General features: G+C 34.0%; 5 protein-coding genes across 5 annotated transcripts in view; 4 read left to right on the top strand and 1 right to left on the bottom strand.

The window, feature by feature from the left end:
• Positions 1-2,147, top strand: part of LOAG_16650 (EF hand family protein) — a gene marked incomplete at its 5' end in the record, with an annotated part of 13,411 nt that extends 11,264 nt beyond the window's left edge. The window contains 5 exons of the mRNA XM_020449297.1: positions 597-747; positions 944-1,088; positions 1,194-1,343; positions 1,466-1,566; positions 1,897-2,147. Of these exons, the coding sequence (XP_020307215.1) occupies positions 597-747; positions 944-1,088; positions 1,194-1,343; positions 1,466-1,566; positions 1,897-2,017 (668 nt within the window). The 3' untranslated portion in view covers positions 2,018-2,147. The remainder of the gene's footprint in view (positions 1-596; positions 748-943; positions 1,089-1,193; positions 1,344-1,465; positions 1,567-1,896) is intronic.
• A 1,234-nt stretch (positions 2,148-3,381) lies between these two features.
• On the bottom strand, positions 3,382-4,767 carry LOAG_05564 (small nuclear ribonucleoprotein G). The gene is made up of 3 exons (XM_020446895.1): positions 4,673-4,767; positions 4,415-4,596; positions 3,382-4,011 (listed from the first exon to the last, which is right to left on the bottom strand). Exons 2-3 carry the CDS (start codon positions 4,562-4,564, stop codon positions 3,922-3,924), a joined length of 240 nt encoding a protein of 79 aa, XP_020302813.1. The 5' UTR covers positions 4,565-4,596; positions 4,673-4,767; the 3' UTR covers positions 3,382-3,921.
• Positions 4,768-5,831: 1,064 nt separating this feature from the next.
• Positions 5,832-15,804, top strand: LOAG_05566 (UbcM4-interacting protein). Its single transcript, XM_020446896.1, has 19 exons — positions 5,832-5,966; positions 6,312-6,435; positions 8,738-8,925; positions 9,504-9,763; positions 10,059-10,252; positions 10,786-10,985; positions 11,226-11,370; positions 11,590-11,748; positions 12,170-12,282; positions 12,480-12,629; positions 12,731-12,895; positions 12,979-13,061; positions 13,332-13,542; positions 13,793-13,853; positions 13,996-14,144; positions 14,349-14,458; positions 14,708-14,832; positions 15,077-15,162; positions 15,402-15,804. Exons 1-19 carry the CDS (start codon positions 5,849-5,851, stop codon positions 15,572-15,574), a joined length of 2,814 nt encoding a protein of 937 aa, XP_020302814.1. The 5' UTR covers positions 5,832-5,848; the 3' UTR covers positions 15,575-15,804.
• Positions 15,805-16,750: 946 nt separating this feature from the next.
• On the top strand, positions 16,751-18,303 carry LOAG_05570 (eukaryotic translation initiation factor 2 subunit 2). The gene is made up of 2 exons (XM_020446900.1): positions 16,751-16,839; positions 17,163-18,303. Exon 2 carries the CDS (start codon positions 17,187-17,189, stop codon positions 17,949-17,951), a length of 765 nt encoding a protein of 254 aa, XP_020302815.1. The 5' UTR covers positions 16,751-16,839; positions 17,163-17,186; the 3' UTR covers positions 17,952-18,303.
• Positions 18,304-18,900: 597 nt separating this feature from the next.
• The window catches only part of LOAG_16651 (hypothetical protein), a 2,164-nt gene continuing 943 nt past the window's right edge, over positions 18,901-20,121 (top strand). Inside the window, exons 1-3 of the mRNA XM_020449298.1 lie at positions 18,901-19,068; positions 19,347-19,502; positions 19,693-19,794. Coding sequence (XP_020307216.1) covers positions 18,922-19,068; positions 19,347-19,502; positions 19,693-19,794 — 405 coding nt within the window. The 5' untranslated portion in view covers positions 18,901-18,921. The remainder of the gene's footprint in view (positions 19,069-19,346; positions 19,503-19,692; positions 19,795-20,121) is intronic.

Below are 20,121 nucleotides of genomic sequence, written 5' to 3' on the forward strand. Positions count from 1 at the left end.
AATAACCATCCATATATTGTCATTATATACAAATCTTTTAGAATAGTACTAAGCTAAATTGTAATAATTTCATAATGTTACCAATGCTCTTCCTTATCAGCAAACTGCATGAGGGAAAGCATAAATATATCAATCTTTTCCAGAGATTTCTCTTTCTGAAAGATTTATATTTCTTATACTTCCCTCAAAAGATTTATATATTTGTACTTTCTGGTAATTCTATTATTTTAGTTATCCGAATTCACTTAAATCTACCATGCGATAACAAATTACTTCAGCTATGAGCATTTCTATGTAATTTATTGCTAAATTTTATGAATTAGACAAAGATCACGACTTGATTATCAGCAAAATCGATATGTCGCAACATTGTAACGGAGGTGAGAAATTTTAATATGTTTTTTGCTATGGAGAACATCTAGATAATATATTTCCATGTGATTTTATGTTTTCATTTTACCATTTACGAGGTTAAAATAATTATTATAGTTGTGACACAATGATTACATTTAATTGTGCCTATTGCTATCACTATTGCTAACGCATAAGTATATACTAATATTAATTAAATTTTAATTCAAGCTGCTCATTTCCAGCACTTCCACCACAAATTATCGATAGGATATTTAGCGGAGCAGTGACAAGATCACCAGCGGGAAAGCGTATCCGTGAGGCGCTTGAAACCATCGGTTACACTGATTTTGTAGCATTTTTACTTGCGGAAGAAGATAAGAGGCATCCTACTAGGTATTTAGTTTTTGTGTGTTTGATTACAAAAAATTTTAGTGGAGCAATAACAAGATCAAAGTTAGTCGACAAATGAGTTACATGAAATTTCTACCAAATGGCTTATGTTCACTGGAAGGTTAACTGGATGTGTACAAACCGAAATTCCGACATTCGTCGTTCACATAAGTCTGTTGAATTTTTACAAATTTTACAGCGTGGAGTACTGGTTTCGATGCCTAGATTTGGATGGTGATGGTGTATTATCAATGTACGAGATGGAATATTTCTACAACGGTGTTAAAAATAAAATGGATCAGCACAATATCGATTCAATGCGTTTCGATGACGTAGTTTGTAATGTAAGCTCATAATTTACTCGCACCAAGAAAGAATTCTCACATGCTTTAATTATAATTGCCGAATTGCCAATATTTCAGGAATTTTAAATTGAATGTGTTTTGCAGCTGTTAGATTTAATACGACCGAAGCAACCGAATGTCGTTTCACTGTCGGATTTGAAGAAGTGCCCGTTATGTACCAGATTTTTCAATACATTTGTTAACTGGGTGAAGTACTATGAACAGGAAGCTAATGAAGGAGAGCGAGCTACAGTGGTTTGACTTTTGCTTGATTAATTTGTTCAATAGAGCGCAATTTGTTTTTTTCCCGCTCTTTACATACCTTCCACTTCCAATGAGAAATTTGAAAGATTTTTGAGAAATTCCTATAACTACAGACTGATGGTGAAGAGGAATTGAACGATTGGGATAGGTACTGCTTGGAAGAGTATGAAGCGCTGATGGCAGATGATCAAGATAATGATGAGCTCGAGGATATGTTCGTTTCCGTTTTCTTTCAATTTAAACTCACTTTTCTTTAGATTTTCAATGTTTATAATCTTAGTGACAGTCACATGTTTCGTCACACTGATCAGTGATCCATACACTGTCAAAACTCTATACTGTATTTCGATAGCGAATGGATCATTGGTTGTAAAGTTTGATTGCAAAGTGGCGCAGTATTGCACACTTAATGATGTCGAAGCTACGGAATCAAACTAATAACACGATCAACGTGCATCTCTCTTCACTCATGCAATACACTTTCGGTAATTTTAGAATCAAAAAGGCAAATTACCATTAACAACTAGCTAACGAAAAATTACAGTAACCTAAATCTGGATGACGATGATGACCTACTGATTGGTAGCAACGTCAACACTACGGTCAATCTGTCATTGCGCGAATTTGGCGATTCTCAGCGAACAAAGATTTTAGAAGCAATATGAGAAAAAAGGTAAACGAAAAGGTTGCCTCAAATTATTGGTTGATGAAAGAACCATTTTACATAGAAATGGATTCACATTACTGAACGTTAAATATTGTTTAGCTTTTATCTGTTTGTTTGTTTGATTAATGGTTATTTTTGTTGTGATTTTTTGATTTCACAAAGTCAATTAGTGAGATGGAAAAATAAGTTTAGTTATTGGAACAGATATACGAATTGACGACACTCATGGATGAATTTACTGAATTAATGAGGATAACAAACAAAACACAGAAGTGATAAATGCATTAAATTGTTGAGTGGGCTATTGAATATAATAGACGGTTTGAGAAGGCAGACATGCCATATTAGAAATCAGAAAATGAACAAAAGTTGAGCTATTTGAAACCAAAAGTATGGTCTCCTAGTCCTAAATTTAAGATATTTTTAACCCAAAAAATTTAAAAAATCTTTGATTGTTGAGACATGAATCATCTTTGGGGAATTATTTGCTGTAACTGAAGTTTATTCGTGGTGTATTCTGTTCAAATGCATTCACTAACGGCATACTAGATGGGACTTCCATAAAAAGGTTAAATTCCCAGCTACAAGTAATGTGGAATAAATACGATACTGCAAACGAACAGGAAGTTAGAAGTTAATGGTAGAAAAAAAAAACAAATAAATAAACCAACACCTAGTAAGTTTGAAACAAATTCCACTGAAGCCTCATCTATTTCATTTGTTTGAACCTTCCTTGCACTCGTTGCTTGGTGAAAGTTCCTTGTAAAATTTCAAAAAAGAAAAAACCCATTACAAAAATGCCTTTTTTCCAAAGGACCATATTTTCGCCAAAGAAACTACCCCATGCAATCGAAATCGGATAACGATAACAGATTAACATACCGAATGGATTTCAGACAAAATTTCTTTCTTTGCAATTTGTTCTAGTCATCAGTTCGTATCAGACTGATTTTTATTCAATAAAACTCTCACGAATAATTTTATTTACCTTTCTTTCTGTGATGTAAAACAGCTAAGCCACAATGGTATTTAAATGCACCACCATGCCAGTATTTAATATGATCTAATAAACGTTATATACTACTTGCTTCAGTAATAAACGGAATTACAAGTTTGGGAATTGAACACCATGGGAACCAATATCGTGCAGCAATTCAAAAACCTCGCGGTGTTTTTTCTGCGTCATATTCAGTTCTTCCGTTGATCTCAATGTTATTCCAAGGGAATAGTCAGTAAAGAAATCCTTCATCACTAAGAATTATACATTACCGAACTTTTAAAAATGGATATTTAGTTGCGAGAATCTAGAAGTAATAGAGTGGGTAACTGTTGTTGTGAAGTAAGACCCAATGTTATATTTTAGTCGTTTCTTTCACTTCTAGCAGTGTTCCAACAATTTTTTATTTTCGAAAAAAGAATACGTATCCTTAAAGTCAAAACTCTCTTAAAATACAACACCAAGAAGCAAGCAGTGCCGTGAACATGACAGCATTAATATAACATTGAGACAGCGAGGAAGTCTGATGAAAACTGGACAGACATTGCAGCGCTGGCAGGAGCGTAACAACCAAAGTAAAATTTTAATGAAAACCAAATTAAACACACTTGAACCGCATCCTAATTTCAGTATCCAAGCGTCTTAGTGTAAATTTAACAGAAAATAGCAAGGAAACTAAGTAGATCAAAATAGTAAAAAAGTCTATCGAATGACTTTGCCCAAAATTTTATACTGAATCCGGAACTAAAAGGAAGGCTACTAAAGCAATGGAAATTGCAAGTATAGGACCAACCAGAACTTTAATTAAAAACGAATGTAAACAAGGATTATCATAAATTGGAAAAAAACGGTTTAAAAAACAAAAATGCAATGGCAACAAAAATAATGACGAGCTAAAGAAAACTTTATCGTTGGTCCAACCGTTCTTTGGGTTCCATGATGACTATTGAGTTTCCGCGAATAACAACCATTCCAATCTCGTTTTTATCACCATTCTACAATGCATAAGCTTTATCAATTATCAGTTCGGCAATCCGAAAGGACTGCTGCCACAGCAAAAATACTGAACAACAGTTTTTTTCAACTGCAGGAAAATCTAATTATACGAGGTCAGAGGAGATAGAAGCAAAATGAAGATGGCACATCAAGTCAACTGAGATCTGTTTTCTAACCATCCAGTCTCTACACTACTTACAAAGAACGTCTATTTCAATCAACCTACTAACAACTGCATCAGCGGGTGTACCACCTTTATACTGAGGATGAACACTTCATCTCATTTAAGAGATCATTACAATAGTATTGTCCCTACGAATTCATGAAGTAAAATCTTATTCATAAATAAGCGATTATTTTAGTCTTACTGCTTACATAAGTATAAGAGAGATACGATGTAACCTTCAAATTTTCGACAGCGTCTTCAACAACAATATTCATGAACGGGTCAAAACCACGAAGAATGCCTGATACACTTCGATTGCCGTTCAATTTCAGGTCAACCTGCTTGTCCATATATTTTTTCAGTTCGGGTGGATGCGTCTTGCTCATCTTACAATCTATTCTTAGCTTCACAAATAAATCTAAAAAAGAAAAAAAACATAAAAGAATATGAATGAGCACAAAGACTAAATGAAGAAAAATGAAAAAGAGTCGCACCAATGGTAAGCAAGTTCTCAAGGAGTTATTCAGCAGTAAAGAACTGAGGTTGTAGAACTTCAAGAGATTCAAGTGACAAAATCTGGATATCGGAGTTAGATCCACAATAAGGAACTACTTTTACAGTCCATCAACCTTCACCATTTTAAAATCATCCTTACTATAAACTGAACCGAAACACCACAATACCGCTAATACCTAACATTCAGAGGACGTGAAGTGCGCCAACTGGAACACGTCAGCTATTCATCTCCAAACCTGACCCTTCAAGAACCCATCAAATTTTGCAGCTGTAAAGACGAGAGAAATGATCAGGAAATAGGTAAGATAAATGGTGGAAGAAAGAGAGCAGCATAGTAAAAAAGAGAACATGTCAAGTAGAGATTAAGAGATCTTTTTAAGAATTACTGTATTTAATGATTGCAATGGATGAAAAGAAAAATTGAGAAAAAATGGATGGGAGACAGAGATAAGAAAGAAAATTATATTAATGAAAAGCAATGGTGGCGAGTGATTTTGATGAATAGTTGGAGTGGAAGAGTTTGTCCCAACATATCATCCTTTGTCAGCTGTGTACTATCGGTTGTTGTTTCTCTCGCTTTTCCAACCAAATAGTGCGTTGGACAATAGCGCTTTCCAAGTGAATTCGAATATTTCATATGGAATTTCCAGTGCAAATGACGTATAATTAAGTGTAAGGCACCAAAGTACACGCAAAAGAGGAAGTATCCAGTGACCTGTCTTTATTCCCTTGTTCATTGCGTCCAAAGATTTTGATAGAGTAGCAAGTAGCTTGAAAGAATAGATTGGAACAACGAATGACTCATCCATTATCTCAGTATATTTTGTCTACTTCATCTCATTTTGATATTTGTGTTTAAACGGTGGGACGGAATTGGTATCACATCTGCGTCCCATTTTACCTTTCCTGCTTTCATCGTGTTTTTTTGTGCTTTGTGCATCTATTACATGTAGTTTAGAGTAGTAAGGTTAACGTGAATTACGTGAAGTACATCAGCATTTGTGTCTTGTTTCGTTCATTTCAAATATTTGATATAATATAATGTTGAAGATTTACCAAATTTGTTCGAGTAAATTTTAATGGGTAGAGTTCATCCATCTATGCATATGCATACCCATTTACATATCCGAACATGTTTTGCAGTATCGATATTGATGAGCCAGAAGAAGACACTTGGAACTGTTACGGAATGTACAGAGCTTTGCGATGATTCGGTATCTTTGCTAGGAGATGTCGATCTTTCAGTTTTAAATAGTTCAAGACTTTTAACCGGTAAGGAACAAATTATTATAAGGAAAGTCCAGTTGTTCTCATCAACTTGATATGATTCCAAGTCATTTTTCTTTTTTTCTGGAGAAGAGGGAGAAGAACACACTTTTGCATCTCTCCGAGACTACTGTATCATGTAGAATAAAGAAAATTGCCACTAAAATTGTTTTATTCCGGAAAGGACTCAAATTTGAGTAGCTTTGGTTTTAGATAAGGTTAATTTTGTTCGAGAGGTAAACGGGAGAATTTATCAATTCACCGGTCGTCCTGAGCTAGATATTAATTGCAGACATGTAATTATTTTTGTAAAAGCTTAAGCAATGGGGCTTTATACTGTTTTGCTTGTAGAAGAAAAATATGGTGTGATAACGAAAAATGATGAAGAGGATAAGGGGAAGTGGATTCACGCGAAACCATCTAGATTGAATTTCGCATCGTTATTTCATGCCAGATCACATCGAAAATACAACAGGTTCGTGCTTGTTCTCTCTCATATTGACTAGCAAGATTTCATCTGTTTTGTGTATTGTTACTACTTTCCATTGTTTTTGTAATTACAATTATATGTTATGCTCACAAGGGTACGCTATCTGCTACTACATCATCCTTTAGGCCTTCCACCTTAAGAATACGTTTTTAACCTTTATGATTTGGTAGTGTAATAAGTCAAGAGTATTGGCTTACAGTTACATATGGATTGTAGCTAGCCAATCCTATCGATACTAATCTTACTTCTCGTCCACTGATTTTTCTAAAATTACTTCCCGACGATCTGTAGTTGGTGTAACGGAGTATTCGAACAATCATAAAATACAGTATTTTTTCGGTTTCGCTGAAAGATTGTAAATTTTCGACACCTTCACTTTCCATTCATAAGTGTTAGCTCTTACTAGGCCGTTACTCTTCCTTGTAAAGCAACATTCGAATCTAAATTTATTTCTAAATATGTGCTTTCAGAAGTAAAACATTGCAGGGAAAAAGCTATCAGTGAGGGAATGAATCAGCATCTAAGTAGATAAGATAATATTTTGGTAGGTGGTCTGCATTTGGTGTCGTGAATTATCCCTAAATTGCATCTAAGACACTGATGGCGATGTGAACATAAGTAGTTCTAGTAAATTATTATAAGATAGCAAGTATTTAGGTCAGCTATTATAACTTTAAGTTATTTCACTACACGAAAAATGATTGGCTGTGATTTCGAAATCATTTCTATCTTCTTCTCTATTTTCTTTACCAGGGTAGGACCAGGAAAGACTAGTTTGGAATAGTAGATAAAATTGGACAAGATAGAAAACAGTTACTTCCAAATAACTGAATTTGAGTAACGTCTCAGAATGGTAAAAAAAAAAGTTATTTAGATACGTTAACAATTCAAACTGACAAAACACTGCTGCAAGCTTGCTTCAAACAAAATTTTCTTATATTGAAAAGTTTTTTTTCGGAAGTTGCAAATTAATTTATTAACTCTCGTTGAACTGGGTCGTATACAGTTATACCAAAAAAAGTACATCAAACAGGAGGAAATGAGAAAATGTAGGAGCTATGCGTAGGTTCTGGAGAAAAATCTTATAAGCTACTGGAATCGGAAGATATGATTGTGTCAGATCGAGTATCATAGAATTTCAGTATCCATTTTAAATCTATGAAGATAAGGAAAATAAATGGGAAACTATTGAATGTTTGACTGCATTTTGGCTTTTGTTGTTGCTAAGGGGAGATAGTTGGATATGTACATAGGCAAATGAAAAGCAAGGATTTCGTAATGTGTAAATTGCGTTTGATGTTTATTCATGTAGTGTACGAGTAAATCACTTTTGTGAAAAAGTTCTTCATTTGACATAAAGCTGTTCGATTTGTATTTGGAACCTTAAACGAAAATATCTATATTCAACAGTTGAGTAATCTCTGTCTTTCCATTCTGTTTAAAATATATATTATCATCTTAATTAAACAGTTATGGGAAATAATGCTAGTTGTTTGATTTCAGTGAACTAAATAAACGCTTTCTAGTAAATAAAATAAACGCTAATAGTTTTCTAGTAAATAAACGCTAATAGTTCAATGACATCTATCGTTCGATAATTTTAATAAACAGTTGTGGTAATTAGTGCTGATCATTATTTGATTTTAAATTATAAAATGTTAGTTTCTCTAAATGGAATATTTTTTCTCGAGTTTTCGACAAAACTTGATGTTTTTTCGTTCGTCTAAATCGCCAGTATTGAATGTCCCTATCTTAGCGAATAAATTGTTCATAGTTGATATCTTTATTTTCTGTCTTGACTTATCGTAGATGTGAGAATATTCTCTGTAAATAGTTGCTTCTGTTTCATGCAGATAATTTATTTCGTATTTGTTTTTTGCGTTGTTACATCTTTTATCAAATATATGTATCGCCTGAATAGTCGAAATTTTATTAATTATTGCTGAATATAGACTAACACAAATTTTCTAAAATCCCAACATTAAGATTGTCGTGTATTGCGTCTCTCCAAAAGCTCCTTTATTGTTGTTGATTATTATATTATTTCCTCCAAGAATCCATATTTAAAAAAAAGTTGATTTATTACGAGGAGTCATTTTTGTAATGACATGAAGTGTACTGTAGTAGTGTAATAGAATTGTTTCAAGTCTATAATTGGTACAAAACAAGGGCCTGTGAAGGATGGAAGATGAAAATCAGTTTTTCTTTTGAAATTTTTATTGGTTTTATATGAAAATTTAAAAAATTCATTGTGAACGAAAAATGAATAAAGCTGTCTTCGTTTCAGAAGCAGTAGTGTAATAGATATAGCATCATCAAAAGGTATCGATGAAATGAATCGAACAATTAACGAACGTAAATTGTCTAATGCAAATGCTGGCTCAGTACCACAGTTAGATTCGAGAATTCTCCAAGATAGCTGTTCATCAAGTGTTGGTGGACAATCGCAATTTGCGAATAGTGAAGATGAACAAGGTAACTTTCGTGCATTATTGCATTTTGTTAAGAACACCAATATATTCGGTAACATAATATCTGGTGATTAGACTGCATTTTGAATGTAGGATATAGAGATTTTATGGAAAAATAGATTTTATGAAAAATAGAAAAAGAGGAAAAATAGATCTTTTTAAGAAAAATGGATTAGATTTTTTTTGAAAAATAAATTTTATTTTTTTGTACATAGATTTTATGGGAAAAAAAGGATTTGATGCGAGATATCAAACAGTTTTTAAATTACTCTACAACCCCTTCCGTTATCAAACAACAAGAAACATTTTTTTTTATTAGCATAGATGAAGCTTGCAGTAATATGCCCACCCTTCAATACTCTTCAGCTATTGTTACGTTTAAAACACGATGAAATATCTATACCATTTAGTTATGTAGTTATTCCATTATAAATGATATTAGGGGCAGTTAACGGAATGAAATACACTTGTTCTAATTCCGTACTTTGAAAGTGGATATACTTAGCAGTAGAAAGGAAAGCAGTTTGAAGTCTCTTGAGGTGTGTGAAGCAGTAAGAGATTTCAGGTTTTTATTCTTATTAGGGTTTGGTATTAATGGTAGCGAATCAGACTTTGAGCAGACATTACAAAACATTAATGATGAATCTTCACGTTTTGGTGCAGTGGTCATATCTGATATCAGTTCACTACAACCAGCACCACAACATTCACCATTGAACGGTTCCTCTGCTCCGACTCGAAAACATTGGGAATGTCCATTGTGCTTCATTCGACAACCGTTAGCGAACTTTCCCCGTCTTTCCTGCTGCAGCCATAGATCATGTAAAAATTGTCTTGTACAGGTTAGGTTTCTTCGATTAAAGCATCTCTGTTGAATCACTGAGATCCAGCCATTATGTACTACTTATCATCTGATAGTGACGGATTCATGCCAGAAACAGACATAAATGAACAAAGTCAACTTCAAATTGTTGCTGTTGATTCGTTAGTTAAAGTGACTTTTTACATCGCCCCTTCTTCAGTTAGCAATAAAAACTTTAAGATGTACAGAAAATTTTTCGTAACATTTTTGTTGCTAATATACTTATTAGAAAGCGATTCCTTTTTGTTTTCTTTAGACTTCTAAGTTATTTGCAGTACTTGCAAGTGGAGATAATGGAAAGCAGGATACAGTTAACATGTCCAGAATGCAGTGAACTGCTTCATCCAAGCGACATCTACTACTTAATGGCACACTGTCCTGATTTAATCGAAAAATATGAAACATTTTCACTGAGACGAGTTCTAATGATGGATCCAGATACTCGATGGTGTCCAGCACCTGACTGCACGTTAGTTTCTCCATTTTTAATTTTAAACTTTTCTTTGTTTTCGAAAATATGAAACTGTAATGGATTCATGGTAGGTATTAGTGAAAAAAAAATCATGTTTTCAGTCTGCGTTTGCTGTTGCTAATAGACTGTGATAGCAATTGAACTAAAAGGAAAGTACCGTTTATAATGAAAAACAAATCTACTTATGGGTATTGTAATTATTAATAACATGAATTCCATCACGAAATTCTAAACGTGTCGGCACGAGTGGAAATGGCCACGTGATTATAAGGATAGCAACATTTGCTTCTGGATTTTCGCAATAATTTAAGACACTGCCAACTAATGGTAGACTTTAATAGATCAAAACTACCGTTAACATCCGAAGAAATGATTCGTGAGAACGTAACTAGTATGAAAAAGTGCCATTATCGGCGAATGATGTATTGAATGGTAGAAAAGGTCTTTCAAATATGAAGATAATAGCAGACAAACATAATTAAACTGTAGGTGCCTCGATTGTTTTATCAGAAGTTAGTGCTCAAATTTAGGTACGCGGTTATCGCAACGGCATGTGCTGCTTGTCCCGAACTACGCTGTGAACGTCCCGGTTGTGGTGCACTTTTTTGTTATCACTGCAAAGGACCATGGCATGCCAGTCAAACATGTGATGAGGCTCGTAAGGAACGTGGAGAAATATATCGACGAGCAGTGCCACAGCTTTCGGCTACACAAGAAAGCACCCTAAAACGTTTTTTTTTGTTTTGAAAACTTATTAACCCTTTTTATTTCATTCTAAATCATTATACCTTTTTGTTAAACACTTTTGGATAAGGCATACAGTTCTAAAATCACTTTTAAAATGACATTCACACAAACATTTTTAATTAGTTGACAGTCCACTTAATGTTCATACATACTGTAGGAATGCATTACGATGAAAGCAATGTTTCAGTCTTATTTCTCAGGTTTATTATTTGATTGAATTTAGGTGGAGATATCAAAGCGTGTCCTCGATGTCGTACATACATCGTTAAAATGAATGATGGTTCATGCAATCATATGGTCTGTGCGATGTGCAGCGCTCAGTTCTGCTGGCTTTGTTTGCGGGAAATCAATGATCTGCATTACCTAAGGTAGTTTAGTTGATATATTTTATATCAATAGTAAACGTTCAACGCTGACCAATAAAATATTCACTAAAAAGTGCTACTCGACAGTTATTCTACGAAAAAAGCCGAACTGCAAAAAAGTGGATTTATTTGATAGTTTGCGGTGTTTCTATTCAGTTTTTTGGATAAGTAAAAAAACTTTGCATCGAAAAGAATGAGCTGGATAATTTTTTGCTCTTTCAGTCCTACAGGCTGCACTTTTTGGGGAAAAAAACCTTGGACCAGGAAGAAGAAATTACTGTGTCAGGTTGGGACTTTGATTGGTGCACCTGTTGGTATTGCACTGATTGCAGGTTTGGCAATCCCAGGCATAATTTTTGGTGTACCCGTATTTGTTGGAAGGTAATTCGATTCTAGTCTTTATTTTTTCCATTGTATTAAAAGTCACTTGATTCTTCGAAACCGATAAGTACAATAATTCGCCAGTGTATTGCTTAATTGATCTGAATTCTGTCTATTATTGGCCGGCTTCACAACAGTATGACCACTTTCAAATCACCATAATTCGTTTTTTCAAACCACCAGTAGTTTGTCCCTTCATCTCTATCTAGTTCAATTTAACTGATCGAGACGTAACATTGAACACCAGATTAGTAACACAGACAGTCGTAATTTGTGGAATGCAGAGAAAATGTGCCATCCGCTCTTAAATAGTTATATGTATTTCATTTACTTTTTTTGCAGCGTTTTTTGCAGCATCATAACTGCTTGGTATTATTCAGTTCTTGTCATATTAAATAATTTATTTTTTAATATTTCTCAGGAAAGTGAACCAGCGCTTTGCTCATTTAACTAAAATTCGTAGACGTTGTTTAACGGCTGGAAGTGTAGTAGGCTCACTAGTCGTTAGTCCAGTTTTGGCTGTAATGGCTGTTGGTTAGTTCATCTGTTATAGAAAAATATTGGTTTTTTTTTTAATTATAAGAAATAATGTTTTCCATTCACTTTTTTGACCATTTCAATATAACGAATCACAAATTCTGGATTATTACTTAGCATTTTATTAATTTATTAGGGAGGAATATTAATTAGTTGTGTCTTCTGGATACATTAGCATTGGGTTACATTTACAGGTGTAGGAGTTCCCATTATGCTAGCTTATGTTTATGGTGTCGTACCTCTGTCTTTATGTCGAAATGGTGGATGCGGTGTTGGTAGTGGTTCATCAAAACCTGATCAAGACGATCTTGATGATGATGAAATTTGGCATGAAGTGAATATGCGTGAGTTTTGATACATAATTCCTGCAGATCTCTTGTCTGCTATTCGATTTAAAATAACACGTATAGGATAAACGAATTTGTGACTGTCTTTTTTGTTGCAGGTAATCATGAGAAATCTCCGTTGTTGAACGATATGGAGCGGCAGGATGGTACATCCGTCATTACCAGAATATCTGTAAATAGTGGGTTGTCGAGCGCGCAGCAAATACCTAGCCGTTTACAGGTGCAAGCCGAATTATGTCGCCGCAGACCCAGCATAGAATCAGGTAAATTTATTATTACATTTTTTGGGAAAACGACACATCATTGAATACGTTTGTTCCTTTTATTCAAATCAGTAGACTTTCAGGAATCAACAGCTTAGGCGAAAAGTATAACTATGAGGAAGCGAGCACCAAAGCTATGGCTGGTTCTCAGTATAATGATGACAAGGTTAAGTTCAGTTTTTGCATGGGTTTTCAGGTACAGTCACGCGGATGGAATAATTTTGGAGTTTGGTTTTTTAATTGTCGTAAAAAAAACATAAATATGTTATTCATATTATTTTTATTCAGTGGCTCTTTCGATCATCTTCTAAAAAAAGTTTTGTCCTGTTTCTGTTATTGATATATCTACAGTTTAATGATTTTTTTATAATAGAAAAAGTAAAAAAATGAATCCAATAGTAAACTTGAATAATAGATGATATTTTAAAGCTTCTAGAGTTTGCATACAGTCTGTTCTGGTCAAGAAGCGGTGAGTTATTGCGAAGAAGTGGCAAGCATTGTTGCTTTGTCAGGTTCAGTTGTTGATGCGAAGTCACTCACTGATAGTGCCAGTGGACGTGTTTTTGTAACTCAGATGTACTGCCGTGAGCGAGATCTGAGTCCATCATCACAGCACGCCATTGCTTGTAATGATTTTTCAAAATCAGGTCATTCAATCAGTCTATTATTTATCAAGCTAAAGGTATTTAGTTAAATGAAATGTCAGACAAAAATAAATGTTTGGTTTTTTTGCTTCTTTTCATGCATATCGAGATGACATATGGATTATTTGTGGACTGTTTCTTCTGCGGATTATTTCTTATCCCAATGAAAATATTCATAAGTCGGGACTGATTGATAAAACTTCAAGTCACTAGTTTCATTCCGAACATTTTGTTTGAATTTGGAAACTTTCAGGTGATGAGCATTGTTGCGAAAATCAGCAACACACTCGGCAGGAAATAATTACTCATAACCGGTAATTATTGTTTTCGTTTACATTTTGATAAATTTTATTTTAATGTAAGTAATTGTTTTTTTCACTTGTAGGGTTTCTACAGTGAATGGTTTTTTTTCGATTTTTTATGTTTGTTAGATTAAATGAATTCATATCGTTATAGAGAAGATTCGCTGTCATGGGGTGGTGTTAGTAAACGTCGGGGTTACGCAGTGAACGTCGTTTCTGCTGCAAGTGGGAATATAATATCACATCGGGTTGCACAAACATATTCTGGTGTAAAATGTGGTTTCATTACTGAGAATGCTTCAGGTAATTTGTTAATTTCTTATTACAAATTGATAAATGGTACCAGTTGAATTGAATACGATTAGGCGTCGATAGTTTTGCAAATAATTCATCAGGTCAATTTTTTAGCGAAATGCACGCCAAAAATTAAAAATTTAAAAAAATGCACACAATGAAAAAAAATCGATAATGAAAAAATTGAAAGATCTTATCTTTATATTTTTGCAGGAGGTGATTCTGATGAATTAATGTTAATGGCTGATGAAACAGTTCCTTATCTTAGCGATTCAAGTAAAGGTCTAAAGCAGTCATCTTCAGGTTCGATTAAAGTTCACCAGGTATAGAAATTTCTCAATACTCATATTGTTCAAGTTAATGTCCGTGATAATAGGTGTGTAAAGATATGAATTGTTACTTTATTACGTATGCTGAAACTACTGATGTTTTTTAACTTTCTAACCTCAAACAGAAAGAAAAGTTGTTGTCTTCTCATAAAACCAAAAAATTTTTCCAAATCCTCAAATCCATCCGGTGATATTATTATTCAGATATTTTGCTTTTTCAAGAAGTTATAAAACATCGTTTAGGTTATGCGTTCCTCCCATTCAAGTGATTCTGCTGGTTCGAAAGCTGATCGATTTCACATCCGTGCCCTTTTTGATACTATGAAAAGAATCGTTTCGGATGACGTTGCTTCTGAATCTGAAAAAGAGTGAGAATTAAAAATTTTGTGTTAGAATGACTTTCTTTTTACGCTTTAGATAGCTGTCATCTGTTTTTGAATTACTTGAGCAATTAATAAAAGTGCAAATAGTACCGCTAACTTGTATCAAGTAACTACAGCCTTTTTCGTAAAATCCAGAAGTAGAGCAGGGGTTTTCACAATATTTTCATACGTAACTAAATTTTGTAAGCAATGATTATTTAAAAAATTCAAAAACTGAAGAGCATTTCAGATTGGAAGTTCAGCAGATCGGTAATTTCAATTTCCGTTCAGTTTTACGCCGTCCAGCCCACAAGAACGTAATTTCAAATAATACCGGTTAGTCTATTCTGTAAATACTGTTCTCTGTTCTAAATTATTTGTTTATTTTTATAATGCACAAATTGTTAGAAAAAAGAAAAAATTACAATACGATTAATTTTCCCATAATTCCTCATTTTGTATATTTTTTCATGCTAGTGGAATGAGTGCGTGTTAAACAAAGTTGTGAGATTTCTAAGAGTGATCTGTCTTATCTGTCGTCATTACAACTTTCAGTGTTTTTTCCTTTTTTGCAGACACATATAATCATACTGGTGCATGTTCTAGTGGCAGTGATCAACGCGCACTGTTCTCCAGTTCAGACCACTCTATCACAACAAACCACACTAAGGCGGACTGCAGTAGTGATGAAACGAATGATGCAAGGAATAAACGACGTTTCTTTTCAAATATTTTTACCAAACGTTGAAAGTAAAATCTTATAGTGCATTTCATTCTTTCTCAACTATTTTTCGTTATTGTCTCTTTCAAAGTTCTTTATTCGGTTCCATATCGTAAAATGGTGCGTTATGAACAATTTGTTAGTCATACTGTACATTTATTTTGCGGGTATCTCTACTTTCATTTAATAAGCACTGCATTTTTCTCTATTTAATGATTAGCTAGTTATGTACCGTTCACTTTAATTTTAATTATGTCATATAGTATCATCATGTTGGAAGATGAGTTTCTGTATTTCTTGTTTTTTTTTTTTTTCGCTTTTTAATAAAAAAGGTTCACTGATTCATACTGCTGTACTAATTCAAACTACGAATAGCATTTTTGTTTTATTGTTGAATATAAATAATGTAGCATTGCTTAGGGTTATCGGGCGTAAAATAATTAAATGATACATTTTTCTAAAAAAAGAAAATCTAGCTTCCACTACGCATTCCGTACAAAAGGGTACGCAATGGAAGCTAAGCTGAATTTTGATAAAGATGAATTAGTAAGAAAACAAGCAGTAAAAATCAGAGATTAAGAATTTGTTACAGGAATGTTATACTGATGTATCTGCTTCCTTTTCATTGTTCATAATGTTAGTTCATGTTTCCTACTTCTCTTATTAATCGCTTTGCATCATAGAAATTATCATTTGTAATGCCTTCATCTTATTAATCGCTTTGCGTCATAGAAATCATTTAATTTAATAAGGATTAAATAAATGTTCCAGTTCATTTTTTTGCAGGTCTTCAATTCCATCACAAATATTTTTCATAATCTGGCGATGTTTTGTTTTTAGCATTTTCGATTTCAAATTTTAAGTCCCCGATGCATGAGGTAAACAGGGTTCAGATCTTTTAGGATTTTTTCTTCCCCCTTGACATTCTCCCACCCACTAATTTAAATATTAGAGGCATAATTTATAGGGAAAGTTATAAGGGGAAGTGAGATTAACTTCTAGTGGTTTATAAAATGGAATGGTTGCTCCTTTTGAAATATTGTTTTTGAATGATGTCATTTTAGATGCGCTAGAGTGAAAGCCTTTCTACACAGTTTTGATAATTGAAGTATAATTGTTGAGTTTTATCATTCTGTGCAGAAGGATCATGTGGGAGTTATTTTGTTGTGACGTTCCTTTTCAGCTTTTACACTGATTTCTGTATTGTAGCACACAGAAAAGAAGTGCATTTATGATAAACTGATCAAAGGCTGTTGGAAAATTCTTTTGGTTTTGAGATTTCTATTCGCAAGGTTATGTTTTAAGCTGCTTGTTAAAGTCCTGATACGTTAAATGTTATGATGCATTTTGTGCGAACCATAATTCGTTGCTGAAATGCTTTTGCGCATTTGCGAACCATCCATATTTTGGTATACCAATCCAGTAAATATTTTAAAGATTTTAAGGTGTAGAGTTGCGCTCCGTTAGATCACTCTCGGCTCGATAGTGAAGTTTTTTACTTTAGAGCTTTTGAAGAATAGTAAAAGTAATTTGGGAATGTTTTCATCTTCAAGTGTATTGTTTTAGGCTTTTGGTCTTTCATATCATGACGTTATTTGTTATTTCGTTGTTTCAGATTTTGTTTCACAAACGGCGAAACATGGCGGATGAGGACTTAAAACTCGATTTAACGGGTAAAAAAAAGAAGTCGAAGAAGCCAATCGTACTGGATGATGAAACATCAAAAATAGACGAAAATGTAGTTCCAGTCGTAGACTCAGAAGAACTGGTGTTGGGGCCGAAAAAAAAGAAAAAAGCGCCAAAGGTGCCTGTTGTTGATGAGGAGCATCTTTCGGAAGAGACGCCTGAAGTTGTCGTAGGTGCTGGTTTATCAAATCTTATCGATTCCAAAAATGCATGGCCTGATTATACGTATGAAGAACTGCTGGAATTAGTTTTTGGTATAATGCGTGAACGAAATCCGGAATTGGCGGCCGGTGAAAAGAAGAAATTCGTAATGAAACCACCGCAGGTGGCTCGTGCTGGTAGCAAAAAGACAGCATTCGCTAATTTTGCTGAAATTTGTCGGTTACTGAAACGACAACCAAAGCATGTACTGCAGTTTTTATTGGCAGAATTGGGTACAACTGGTTCAATCGATGGCAACAGTTGTTTGATCGTTAAAGGACGTTTTCAGCAAAAGCATATTGAAAGTGTTTTGCGAAAGTATATTAAAGAATATGTTGCTTGTCATACGTGTAGGTCTTCCGAGACGGAACTGACAAAAGATACACGTTTATTTTTCTTGGAATGTAAAACCTGTGGTAGTCGGTGCTCCGTCACTGCTATCAAGAGTGGATTTACTGCTATGGTAGGAAAGCGTGCTGCACTGCGGCGGGCTGCGGAAGCCACTGCAGGTAAATAAATTGCATCAGAACTTTTTGTTATTTTCTAAAATATTTGAGCAGCACGAATAAAAATACTTCATGTCCCTCTAAAAAGTGAAATTATCATTGGATAGTAATTTATCTTCCGTATATGACTGTTTAATTTAAAGATTTTTCCATTTTCTTACCTCTTCATTGATTCAGATTTCTTTTCAAAAAGATTTCTAATTTGAAAAATTGGATTTTTCCTCCTTTCTATTTTGCGTCTAATGTTTATAACAGTTTCGATAGGCTTTGCAGTGTTTTATTTCTTCCCTTTCTCTCTTCATAAGCTCTGCATTACATTGATGGATGTATGTGCTTCGCATATACCAATAAAGTTCTTGATGGTGTTTGTTGCAGCATTCCACACAAAGGTATTCGGGAAATCCTTACTTTGATTTAGCATACAAAAACAGAACGTCGATCTCAGACTAAATGCTTTTCCTGTTTTTTAATTCATTTTAATTCATGCAGGTCACGATCCTTATTTCCAGCTTTTGAAGTATTCCTGGAGATGTTCGTGGATTTTAAGGTATTGGGATGCTCCGTGTTTCCGATGGGGTGTCATTCCACGTTGTTGAAAATTTTACTAGTTATCTATTTGTATGGGTTACTTTCAAATTTGAAGTTTTAAAACTTTGCAGTGTGGTAGATTTATGTAAAAGTTTATTTTCACGTTGAATATCAAGATGAGGATTTTTCATCCGCCATGTTGGATCTGATTGTTTCATTCGCAGTGGATTAATACCGCTAAAGATTTTTTGATAACAGATGAGGGACGTATTCTGTGTAGCAAACTGAATAAATTAACAGTAAGAAAAGGGATTATAAACACTTACTAAATGTGGTTAGCTTCCTACGAAAAAGCAATGCAGTATTAGTTATCATTTAAAAGTGTGGAGCCTTCTGGAAGTTCAATTTATTTCTTTCAGTACTAATTTTCTATTCCAGCTTCCGATAGATGAAATGGAGCGGTTGAAAATATCGAGCGTGAATAGTTTGGAAGGTTTAAAAAAACAAGTGTGCTCAAACTGTGGTCGAAAACGAATGTATTTTTGTTACAGCTGCAAAGTTTACATGCCCAATGTAGAGAAATTTGTCCCGCGACTAGAGGTTGAGTTCTTCATTTGACAGTATAATGATTCAGTCATTTTCCAAACAAAAAAAAGTTGTGATTATGAGATAATCGGAGCTAATTTGAGTAGAACGATCCGGAGATAAGTGATCTCCTTTTCTTGCTATGTAGGGTTGATTTTGAGCAAAAATATTTGACAGAGGAACTGTTAAAGAGCTAATATCTTAAGTTGTACCACCACCATCTGTTAACTTTGTTTTTTTCCGACTATTATTTAAAGAGAAAATGAATTTGTCTTGTAATACACACTTTCCAGCTGCCAATTCATATTGATATTATCAAGCATCCGCGGGAAAAGAACAGTAAAAGCACTGCATTGCATTGTCTTCTTCTTGCGCCATCTTCCACTACCTTGTATGAGTCGTCCAGTGTTCCTGATTATAACTCTCCGAACTATGAACAAGAAAATACGGTAATTCCTTTGTTGTGATCCTCATCTTTGTGGATAATGCTTGAAATAATACTTGTATTTATTGAAGTCAATAGACGTATTTACTAAATTACGTTACGCGCTTATGCTTAAAGCGCTTATGCTTATGCTTTGCTTAAATTACGCGCTTAAATTACGTTTTTTTTGTCAAGTAACTATATATTTTTGACAGGTACTGGTAGTTTACTCCAAAAATGCCTCTTCTGTAGACGATTTTGTTAAAAAACGAGGTTCTATCAAACGTTTGGTGTTCCTCGATTCAACATGGTTCCAGGTTTATTTTATGACATTGCATTTTGACTGTTATTCTTCAATAGTAGTTACCAGATCTTTTTTTAACAGTACAAAAGATTTTGTTTCTAAGCTGATATTCTGCTGAGCGCTATCGAGTAATACTCGGTAGAGAAAAATTCTCATAAAATGCCAAATTTTAATAAATTTTAATTTCTGTCCAGACATCACACGGTTCTTCCCCGTTTAAAAAATATATTTGGGTAAATAGCCAACACTAGTTTTTTCTAGATTGGCGGATTGAAATTATTGCCACAGCTACAACATCTTCCTATTGTGACATTACGATCTTACAAAACGAAATATTGGC

This window comes from Loa loa (assembly GCF_000183805.2).
Source record: "Loa loa unplaced genomic scaffold supercont3.11, whole genome shotgun sequence".
Classification (NCBI taxonomy): domain Eukaryota; kingdom Metazoa; phylum Nematoda; class Chromadorea; order Rhabditida; family Onchocercidae; genus Loa; species Loa loa.